Genomic DNA, 12,325 nt, shown 5'->3' on the forward strand with positions numbered 1-12,325 from the left:
AATGAACCTTTTCCAGCTGAAAGTTATTGCTGTACCAGTGCTCTTGTACTATCGATCTGATCATCTTTTTCCTCTCAAAGTGTACGTAACAGTGACGTAAAATTACTTCAGTTGAATTCAAGTTAGTTTAAGTTGTACGTCAGAAAATTAAATCCCTAAACAGCTGTTGCTAGCAATTTCATTTTGGACGTCATTCTGCAACAAGCTTGTAGGAAAATGTAATAATTCCTGGTGGATGTTTTCTTGAGCTCAGCGAATTACTGAAGCTGCATCGTAGCTTGTTGGTTAGTTCTTACAGTCTACATGTATAAAGTTTTGTGCGAGATCGTGCGTATTTGCTTGTTTTCCGCACAGAACCAATACGCGGTAAGTGTGAAATACCACATTCAGTATTTCCAACGTAACACACATAACAATTTCCCTCTTCTTACCGCTTAAGCGCGACATTCATTTTACTCCTTTAGGCTTTTAACATATTATTTTTAGAGACGTTTAACATAGTAATAATTATAAATTGGAAACTTACCACTGCAATTTCACCTAAATTGCAATGTTAATTATTGTTTTTAAATATTAAGTAAACTCTACTACTCCACGAACAAGTAACATTAAGGAAGCAGTGAAAAAATCGACAAGATTCCAGATGCCGATGTTATTACTGCAATATGTTATATAAATAATATTGTTAAAATATTAAAATGAAAAATAAATCATTACATAACCTTACCGTTTGTTTCAAGTTCGCATTTATAGACTGGGGGGGGGGAAGACACACGTATATCACGGCCTGCTGGAGTATAGTAAACACAGAAAACATTTTATAGCAACAATGTTGAAGAAAGATAGTTTGGTGTTCCGAAGTTGCCGTCATTAAACAGAAACCAACATGGAGATTTCATTGCAACTAATTAGAAATTCGTCTTTCAGGTACGTAATAAACGACCTTCGCACAAAATAATGTACGACACACGAGCGGTATGTTTGTTTTCATGTTCTCGGAAATTAAAAAAGCTCAACTACGTTTCGCTTTTTCAATCTTTTCCTCGACCATGAAAACGTCAACATACCGCTCTTGTAACGTATATTACTATTAGGGACGTTCAATATAGTAATAATTATAAATTGGAAACTTACCACTGCAATTTCACCTAAATTGCATTGTTAATTATTGTTTTTAAATATTTGCAAAAATTAAGTAAACTCTACAACTCCACTAAAGTTACTGCATTCGTGATGCATATAACATTAAGGAAGCCGTTTGTTTTAAGTTCGCATTTATAGACTGGGGAAAAAAAAAAGACAGACGTATATCACGGCCTGCTGGAGTATAGTAAACACAGAAAACATTTTAAAGCAACAATGTTGAAGATAGATATTTTTGTTTTGCAAATTTGCGTCATTGAACAGAAACCAAGATGGAGATTTCATTTCAACTAATTAGAAATTCCTCTTTCAGGTATGTAATAAACGATCTTCGCACAAAATAATGTACGATACACGAGCGGTATGTTTTCTTTCAATTCTCGGAAATTAAATAAGCTTAACTACGTTTCGCTTTTTCAAACTCTTCCTCGAACATGAAAACTTCAACATTCCGCTCTTGTAACGCATATTACTATTCTCTTTCATTCATACATCACATCAGCATCGCGGTCTTTCGCGTTCTGAAGAAAATCCTCACATTTCGCTAACTATGAGACATTTTTCGTTAATTAAAAGTACATTATGCAACGAGCCTATAATGAAGGTAATTAAGAAGCGAGTATGGATATTTATGAAACGAGTGAAAGCGAGTTTCATGATTTTCATACGAGCTTATTAATTAACATTATAGGCGAGTTTCATACGACTTTTTATGCTCGACCATATTTCTAACTTGATATTATTAATTTTATTGTATCTGACCTGGAGCAATGTCCCGTATGTTGTGAGATGTGCGCAGACGCGAAAGTATTGATTTTTTTCCGAGGAACAGATGTCCACATTGACCTTGCTAGGCCATAAGAACCTACAGAGATAACATTGAAATAAAATTAGACATTGAAAAACGAGATGACAAATTGTATTTATTTGAATATTATTTACAATTAACGCTAATTATTATAGTAACAGAACATAATCTTCTGCGACAGTATTGGATTTCCAGCCTCCGTGACTTTTCGCTAATTCTCTTTCGATCGCATATCCGAGAATAATCGATACTTGCTCTTTTATAACGGTAGAAAGCTGACATGTCATTGGCTGAACAGTTGTAACCTGAGTCGTCATTGGCTGAAAGACCTGAGCTTTAATGAGTAGGTGTACTTTAATGACATGCATTAAAGGTCTGCTACCAGGTGTATAATTACTACATTTCGGCATTGTCGAGCATAAAAGTAATTTAAAAGCGTTAGTTATCTTTGACACTCTACTATCTTGTTCACATCCCATTCAGTGAATGAAAAATATGTATCATGTAATTTACACGGCTAAGCCTGGAAAGCCTTGCTACTCCAAAGAAGTAGAACTGAAACTAAATTAACCCTACATATTATAGTTAGTAGGAACAACGACTTCCTACGGAAGTAAAATATGAAAACGAGAATAAAGTAAAATTCGAATTAAAGCAACAAACTTATTATTTCTGATACATGTGGCGAGAACGATACAGGGTGATCCGTTTGGGTATGGATAAAATAAAAACACCGTAAAACATTTACTATTGAACATTATTTGTTGAAACTTTGTGTATACAACACTGAAAGACGAGAGATTCCTCAGAGCTCAACATGACTCCCGTTGCGCAACTTGAACAACTCATAACGGTGATGCAATTCAGCCCATGTCCGTTGTACCATAAGAGGGGTAATTTATTGAAAAGCTTGAGTAATTTTTACTCTCAGATCATCAGTGTTCCTGGGTTTCTGTGAATAGACAATGTTTTTAACAAACCCTACACGAAGAAGTCAGGAGGAGTTAGATCTGGGAAGTTTGGGGACCAAGTCAAGAGGTAGCGATTCTCGTACTGGGTTTCGCCTGCGACTTCCTGCATGTTTTTTAACACAACCTGCTCCTACAAAAGTTCGATACCACAATGTTATAGAATTATATTTAGGTACCTTACGCACACCATACTCACGTCGAAATTCCCTTTGAAGTCTTTTAACACTCTCAAATTTAGCTTACCAAAGAATACATTGTACCCGCTGTTGATTTGTAGTAGCCATTTTAATCATCTACGATTTTCATTTGTCCCTTCAGATTATGCATTGTTGATTGTCATATATGGAAACTCCCATGTTTCAATCATAATATAACCAGCAAGAAATTTTTCCTACTATCATAATAGCTTTATAATAATAAATTAATATTATCCATACCCAAACGGATTAGACTGTAAAATATCTCGTCTTAGACATCATTAGGAATAACATGGGAATGAACAGTCTACAGTACTTCGAAATAGTGAAAAAAAATCGCTCCAAATTGTCATCACATGTTGATTAAATGACAAAGTTTGAATTTAAAATACGCCGCCTTTCACAAGTCCGTGAAACATTATAGAAATTCACAACAAATAAACTATGCAACGGATACCAAATTTTATTATACTGAACTAGAGGCAAACTCGTCAAGTTTTTTTTTTTTAATATTTCACAGTGATTAATCTTTCCACCTTTGCTGATACAGCAGACATCTATAGGATAACTGATAATCCATAATAACCCCATGTGCGTGTAAGTATATCACAGTCGACTAGAGCGACAGCAGTGGTGGTATAGTTGAAGGTTAGTGGCGAGCAGAGGCACCAGTGGCGAAGCCAGTATTTAAAGAGTGGGTAGGCAGAAAGTCTTACCTTAAATTTTTTTGTATAGTAGTTCCAAAAGGCGAGTTTTCTTTGTGGCAAAATTGTCAATGACACAATCCTTGAACATCTGGTCAGTCATCAGTTCTTTCACTAGCTTTTTCTCAATGGCAATGGTACTAAGACAGCTGAGTTTTTCATTGATCAAAATTACGTAAGTATGTTTTTATTCTTTTCAAAGTACTCATACTCCTTTCAGAAGAGACTGTGGTCACAGAAAACGTTAAAAAAAAAAACGAACTAATTTGACACTTTCCAGACCATATAGGACAATATAATCTAGAAGTCTTTGAGGGTACAAATACACCTAATTCTCACAAAATAATATAAAAATGATATTCAATCACTCATTTCGGGCACAATCTAGTAAACTCACACTTAATTCTCACAACAAAAATGGTCTTGAGTAACTTTTGCGCCGACTAAATCAAAAGGAGCATTTCCCACTAAAGCAGCGTTGCCAACAATGTTTGTGATAAAGTCCTTAAACAGCAGTAATAATTCTCTATAAATATGCCATCAATAGAGAAAATTTTTATTCCTGTCGCTAAGAGGGCTTTAAAACCTCGCTAAATTAACAAAAAAATAATATAATACAAAACTTTCATCTATGTTGCCGTTGAAAATTAGTTAAAAATAGCTAGATCTAGCTACCATGAATTGGCAACACTATAACTGCAAGCGAGAGAAAGTTTGAATATTCTTTGATGGTCACTGTGGTTGGTCGTGAGACATGCCTCCTTGAGACGTGGAGGGGGTTGCTAGAAATTCAAACAACCTCACGCTATTTTCCGTCCCCTCCAATCCCTGCCGTAAAGCCAAAGCCTGTTGAAGTGGCAGAAGAGGCAAGCGAGAAATTGTCTCACCCGCAGATGCCCATCACCCTGGCCGAGCACAACAGACAGATTCTGTCGTTGACATGTGGCACTATCTAGCGGCCGATGAGCGAAGAATCCTGTATAAACTGCTGATTTTCTCAATCACAACAATCATTACGGTCGACAAATTTATGTTAGTAGCCTTATTTATAATTCTTTATCTTGAAATTTTTTCTGGGTAGGCATTGCCTCAATTGCCTCCACGTAGCTTCGCCACTGAGAGGCACAAACACAGTATCTCAACAAGAAAATGTCACGGGGTTAAATCCGGGGACCGGGGTGGCCATAGATTAAAGCGTCATATCTTGTTCTGTGCATCCTATCCTTTATGGCAAATTTTGATTGAGATACTCTAGTACGTGTTTGTGGTAGTGAACCAGACAGCCGCCTTGTTTAAAGACCTGATCATTACTCTTGTCTTCATTCAGCTGTGGAATCAGCCAGTTTCCAACATGTTTGCGTAAATCTGGAATTTCTCATACCATTTCTTGATTCTGTTGAAAACAGATGCTGCCTGTTGGAATTCTGCTCGAATTCATCGCTGTACAGTCATAATGGACGAGGCTCTATGGTAGAAAATTCAACACACAAAATTATGCCATATTTGCCACTAATATATCCTAGCGGCAAACTACGGAAACTTTGAGAGTGGGCGTTTCCTTTTAAAAATCTTGGCGAGTTGCTCTCTCGATTGGCGTAAGAATTACCATCATCCGTTGCGTAGTTAATTTGTGATTAATTTCTAAAATGTTTCACGGAGTTATGAAATACGGTATACATTATACAGAGTGTCCCATACATAGCGACAATCAGTTCAAAATAGAAATATCACATAATGTGCTTAATATAACGGCTTTCGAGAGTCAGGCACAGGTCAGTGAATGTGTTCGAACCTGTTCCGATGCAAAAACTGAAACATGTCCGTCGTCACATGATAGACATCGACGATAAGGGCTTGCAAATGAAGGGTGTTGAGGGAAATAAATAAATTTTAATTTTTAGCGATTTTATGGTGTACAGCGCATTCTATAACTAGCAACAGGGACTATAGAACTGTCTAATCACAGAAAAAATTAAAAGTAGAAATATTCGTGTAAGGTAAAGTTGGACATTTGGCACACTAATGAAACCAGGAATGTTCAGGTATTTTTACTGGGTTATTTTACGACGTTGTATCAACATCTCAGGTTATTTAGCGTCAGAATGAAATGAAGGTGATAATGCCGGTAAAATGAGTCCAGGGTCCAGCACCGAAAGTTACCCAGCATTTGCTCGTATTGGGTTAACGGAAAATCCCGGAAAAACCTCAATCAGGTAATTTGCTCCGACCGGGATTCGAACCCGGGCCACCTGGTTTCGCGGCCAGACGCTCTGACCGTTACTCCACAGATGTGGACTTCAGGTATTAAATCTTGTTTTTCTCGATAATGAGGTTTTGTGACATTCCCTGTTTTCTCCCGGCTACTTTCAGATGTTGAAAGTTACGAGTTTTCTTCTGGTAGATATGTGACTTAAGATAATCCCAGAGGTAAAAATCGAGGTGTGTGGGACCTCGGTAGCGGGTTGGCCACATTGAGCACACTATGTGATATTTTTATTTTGAACTTACATTTCCTAGTATGGAGATTTTTGGGACACCCTGTAGAATTATTCGAATCTTATCCAAGGAGAAGTCTGGGGGTAATGGAAGTGAAATGGATGTCACATTAGGGACCGCAATAGATCTAAAAATAAAAATAAAAATAAGTATTTGCGTTTTCAATGTGTCTATTAATTTTCACCAGTGGGAAGGAAAATTTTTGCAAAGTCTTTCTTTTAGCTAATGTACCTTCATAGTCAATAGAATACGCAAACATTGAAAGTCGATGGGAGTACTCACAATCTGGTTTGTACGTTACTTATTATGAAATTCCGCGAATTCATTGTAATGGCAATAATATAATACACACGTGGTGGCCAGCGCTTGATTTCCTGGAAAATGTGACTGAAATGTCACCGTGTCGTACTGTAACATTTAAAGTTTGTCAACAAAACGGCTGACGGGTAAGTGATATGTGGGCGATCTCAGCACAGCAGCCCCGACATAATATTCCGTCTGTCTGACGGCCTCCCCTAAATTAAACTCTGCAATGTTCTCAAATAATACCCGACTGAATTTTCAGTGAAGTTCTGTTTTAGGTTTGCTCTTGAATTCGTAAAACTATTGATAGATAATAATCGATGCGCAGTTGTTTGAAGTCTCTGCATAAATATGTCAAAGGTTTAAGCCAGAGTTGCATTTGCTACTCGACTTTTAAAAAATGCAACAAACTTTGCATGTAAATGCGACTACCAAATTGGACTTCAAAAACGAAGATGGTAATGGAGGAAATGAAATCAGAGATGTGTTTGAACTAATCTGAATTTAAATGAAATGCTAATGTTCAAAAGTATGTTCAGGAATTGATTTCAAAGATTTGCTGCAATTCATGTAAGTTAAGTGAACAATTTTTTCTAATTGATTTATATAATTCTATCGTATACTGTAAATTGTGAGCAAGGATTTAGTTGCATGAATCTTGTAAAAACCGCCTTTCAGTAAAAACAGTTAGTACTCTGCCAACAATAAATCTTGAAGGGTCTACTAGTAAAGAATTTCAATGTTTAGAGCTCCCATAAAATAACATATTTTAATGTGATGTAAATTCAGCAGTAATTGATTCTAAACATACCTACGTCTAATGATTTACTTACATAAATATAGCCCTATCATAATTTATTAATTTTATCTTTCCGTAAAATTATTTATAATATTGCACAAGCATTTCGCAATTTACACAAATATAATTTTTCATTTGTGCATTTTTGCGACATTTATTTATTTTCTAGCTTAAACTCTGTATATATATATATATAGTTTTTCTGGGTATAGGACATATGAATTTAACAATGTCATAAGAAACTTATATATAAAAACAACGAAGAAACAACTGAATCATTGGACGTTTTCAGAAATTAGCAGGGTTTGACTATTTTTAAAACAAGAGAACGTTATTTATAATTGCTAAATGAAAGCCTGATGTTCTCTTGTCTTACAAATTGTCAAAGCCTGCTGATATCTAAAGAAGGCCCACTGATTAAGTTATTTCTTCATTATCTATACTAATAATAAATCTGTAGCCAAAATTTTTCTGGTAATTTTCGATTTTCTAAAAATAATTGGTGTTAACATATATAATTAACCATCCTGAAACCGAAAATCGCTTTTTTTTAAATTTTTGTTTGTATGTCTGTCTGTCTGCCTGTATGTTTGTTACCTTTTCACGCGATAATGGTTGAACGGATTTCGATGAAAATTGGAATATAAATTAAGCTCGTTGTAACTTAGATTTTAGGCTATATGGCATTCAAAATACGTTATTTAAAAGGGGGGTTATAAGGGGGTCTGAATTAAATAAATCGAAATATCTCGCTTATTATTGATTTTTGTGAAAAATATTACATAACAAAAGTTTCTTTAACCATGCTTTCCGATAAGTTTTGTTCTCTAAAAAATGTTGATAGGACTGATATTTAATGAGATAAATGAGTTTTAAATTTAAAATAACTGCCATCTAGGGCGGTGTATTGAAATAAAAAACAAATGACTTCGTCTATAAGGGGCCTTGGACACAACAATCGAAAGCTATGAAACATAGCCTACAGACAATGTTTCTGTGTTTGTATGAAGCTAAATTAACCGATTTGTATAAATAATTATTATTTCATCATTGGAAAGTGTAGTTTCTCTAGATGGACATAATGCTATAATGTTATTACAGTAACTTGTGAGTGAATTGAGGACAGGTAAGATTAAAATAGCTTCTTATGCACAGGAAACTTGATAGGTTATTCTGTATATTGATTTCCTGTATTTCTTAAAATAATGTTTATGAACATATTCATTTTTATCTCAGAGAATTAACGAACAACGAGAGTGTATTGATTTAGTATGCAGTAATAGTACGTTAGCTTAGCAATCCATTATTGTATAATTCAAATTTTAACTATGCTCAATTGAATCGTGTTAAAATACATAAAATACATATGCAATAAATGCAATGCAAAAAAATTGGGTAATGAGCCAAGCAGATTATGTTGCGCTGTTGTAAAAGCTGTTCCTCCTGAGATTCAAGAGCTCCCACAACAAATTAAAAACTTTCTATTTCGAGTACATCCGTTATCAACACACTTTTTACATAACATAATATAATATAATATAATATAATATAATATAATATAATATAATATAATATAATATAATATAATATAATATAATATAATATAATATAATAATAAATCTGTAGCCAAAATTTTTCTGTTAATTTTCGCTTTTCCAAAAATAATTGATAATAACAATTAATAACATGTTAAAGGAATTGTCATTGCACCAAATGAGTGGTCTCTGGATCAAAATGATCGCATTTTAATATTTTAAATACAATTTAAATTAAGTAACATATTAAACGATTTATCCTTCTATCAAACACGAATGTTCCCTGGATCAAACGTCCTATTTTAATTATGTAATTACTTTATATTTATTTCTAACGGGTGCAGCGGAGCGCACGGGTACGGCTAGTATTATATATGATTCTTAAAGCAATATTAAATTTATATGTCCAAAAAAAAAAACACGGTATACAAATAATGTATCGAAAGTGGTGGGCAAAACTTCAGGTATGGATTCTTCACATGTAGAGAAGAAAGGAAGGTTATATCAACATGAGTTAGAAAATACTTGGTTGTTGCGTTATAGGAGTTACAAGCACACTAAAGTATGTTTGTTTGCTGGAATTTTATTAATTGTTTACATTAGCTACTGAAAAACTTTACTTTTGCTGTAGAATTCGCAATAATTGAATTTAATGACGTTAATTTGATCAATAACATAAAACTAACACGCTCTTTCACGAATGAAGGGTACACGGGAAAAACGAACAACGTCACATTTCCATTTAGGGTGAGATAGTGATCTATTTCAGTATATTACTGCAAAATTTATTGGTTTTTCTACTTGAATTGAAGTAAAATGATGAGTTTATCAGTGGTTTTAATTCTCCTTTACCACTTTTGGTAAAAATAGCTCTAAAGTTTGTAGTAATAAAGTGAATTAGATAACGACATCAGCCTTAAAGAAACTGTGATATTGTTCGTTTTTCCTCCCGTGTACTAAATGCTATTAATTTCAAATGTAGAAAAAAATATTTCGGTTAAAGTAGAACTTTCAGCAAAAAAGAGAGAGAGAGAGAGAGAGAGAGAGAGAGAGAGAGCCAAGGAAATGAGAGAATAAACGAAGAATTACTCTCTTATTAAAAAATACTCGTATTCGAAACATTATATGATCCGATTAAAGGAATGCTCAGCGGAAAGTGTACCTCTGTGCCACAGCATATATACAACCTGCTGTCTTGTTCATCTAGGAAAGATGTTGCGGCATCCATCGGAGGTAATCGGAGATCTGCGATTGAAAGCGCGCAAACAACTGCTCCGGAGACAACCTAATCATGCTCAGAACTAGTAAAGGCTATTCGTTATCTCGTGAAACCAACTTGCGAGTGAGGGGAAGAAGAAAGTGGACAGGGAAGCTTCCCTCGCTACGCTACCACTTGCAGCTAGCTAGCAAATTAATCCCGACCATAAGATCCTTATTACGAGGCATGAATTTGGCTTCAGGAGACAACGAGTGGCCTGTAAGGTGCGTTGGGACTCACTGGACTCGAAGACGACCTCGCTGATCATGATCCAGCGTGCCGCGAAATAGAGCTGCAGCTTCACGAAGCGGCCGAAGCGGCCGTGCAGGTTGATGGACACGTTGCGGGCGTTCTCCAGCACGGTGTCGGGCATGTAGCTGTACACCAGGGGCCTGCCGTTGTAGAATTGCCCGCCCACGCTGAACGTCACCTTGGCCCTGGCGAACACCTGCAACCAGTCAAACAGTCTCCTTGGTGTTCGGAGCACAGTCACAAATTTTGGATTATGAAAGACACATGGCCACTTGTATCAACGTCGGTTAGTGTAAACACGATTAAAATTGCCACCTAACCCGTGGATAAGCATTTTTACTGTGCACTGACCTCAGGATTTAAGGGGTTAGGTACAGCTTACAGCAGTAAAGTTTTGAAAATACATAACATTTTCTTCCTCCATTACTGTATCTTGTATAATAATGAAAATTAGTATGTTTAAAACACTGTCCTTCTGCTATAAAATAGTACATTATGCAACGAGCCTATAATGGTAGTAATTAAGACACGAGTATGTTTATGAAACGAGCGCAAGCGAGTTTCATAATTTTCATACGAGCGTCTTAATTACCATTATAGGCAAGTTTCAAACGACTTTTTATGCTCGACCATATTTCTAACTTGAAATTATTCATAAGTAGTCTATTCATGTTATTGTTATCTAAGTGAGGAGCGGAACTGACCTTGTGCAATAGCCTACCTCGTAAATTGTGAGATGTGCGCAGACGCGAAAGTATTGATTTTTTCCGAGAAACAGATGTCGACGACCGTGATACAATCTAGAGAGTAAAAGCAACATTAATCTTCATATAACCTTGAAATTGAATTATACATTGAAAAACGAGATGACAAATTGAATTTATTTGAATATTATCGATACTTGCGCTTTCATATGGTGCTTTCTGATTGGCGGAACACCTGAACTTTAATGAATATGTGTACTTTAATGAGGTGCAGGTGTATAATTACTACATTTCGGCATGGTCGAGTATAAAAATATTTTTACGATTTAAAAAAATTATTTACATTTTTTTTTTTTCAAAATCCAGTCCACCGTGCAGTGATGATGCGTTTCCCACATAACTCAAAAACTATCCAACATTCTGTGATGAAATTGTTTGTATGCATTTATGAATGTCACATCTACAATATGATGCAAGATCACTTCTCTTACCTTTGATAGATTGTCTGATATAAAAAATAAATTCATTTGAAAAAATGGTCAAATATCAGTATTTTCTATTACACAAAACAAAAAAATATATATATTTAGAGAGAGAGAGAGAGAGAGAGAGAGAGAGAAACTCATCCGGCCTTAATTAAGGATGACCACGAGTATCCGGAAATTAATAGCAAAGAAATATAATCAATTAAATATGAATATTGTCATAAAAATAAAATGTAATAATTAAGCATCATTGATTATCAATTATAAAATAAAATCTTACAAGATGACTATAAAATTATACTTATAAATAAAAGATTTTATTTAAAATTAGCATATCCTTAATTAAGGCCTTTTGAATGGTATAAATTAAACTGTATAATCTGCAGGGAATCTTTAAGAATTTGCGAGATGATTTTTTGAATTTCAAAAGATGTAGTTGAAAGAGCATGATATTGTAAACATAGCGTCAGAAATAAAATAAAAGAGAGAGAACATGAAAAAGTTAACACGTTTTTTAGTTATGAGGGAAACGCTTTATCATTTCACAGTGAAGTGGCAACGTTTTGAATAAAAAAAAAAAAAACACACAAAAACAATTTTTTAATCGTAAAAATATTTTTTTTTTCATACAGCAGAAGGACAGTGTTTTATACATACCAATTTTCATTAT

General features: G+C 34.8%; 1 protein-coding gene across 2 annotated transcripts in view; it reads right to left on the reverse strand.

Moving 5' to 3' along the window:
• LOC138693018 (discoidin domain-containing receptor 2-like) overlaps window positions 1-12,325 on the reverse strand; it is a 1,708,097-nt gene that overhangs the window by 143,441 nt on the left and 1,552,331 nt on the right. For both annotated transcript variants that reach the window (XM_069816529.1, XM_069816528.1), the window contains exon 11: window positions 10,455-10,662. In XM_069816529.1, coding sequence (XP_069672630.1) covers window positions 10,455-10,662 — 208 coding nt within the window. The remainder of the gene's footprint in view (window positions 1-10,454; window positions 10,663-12,325) is intronic.

Source organism: Periplaneta americana, chromosome 17, assembly GCF_040183065.1.
Source record: "Periplaneta americana isolate PAMFEO1 chromosome 17, P.americana_PAMFEO1_priV1, whole genome shotgun sequence".
NCBI classification, from domain to species: domain Eukaryota; kingdom Metazoa; phylum Arthropoda; class Insecta; order Blattodea; family Blattidae; genus Periplaneta; species Periplaneta americana.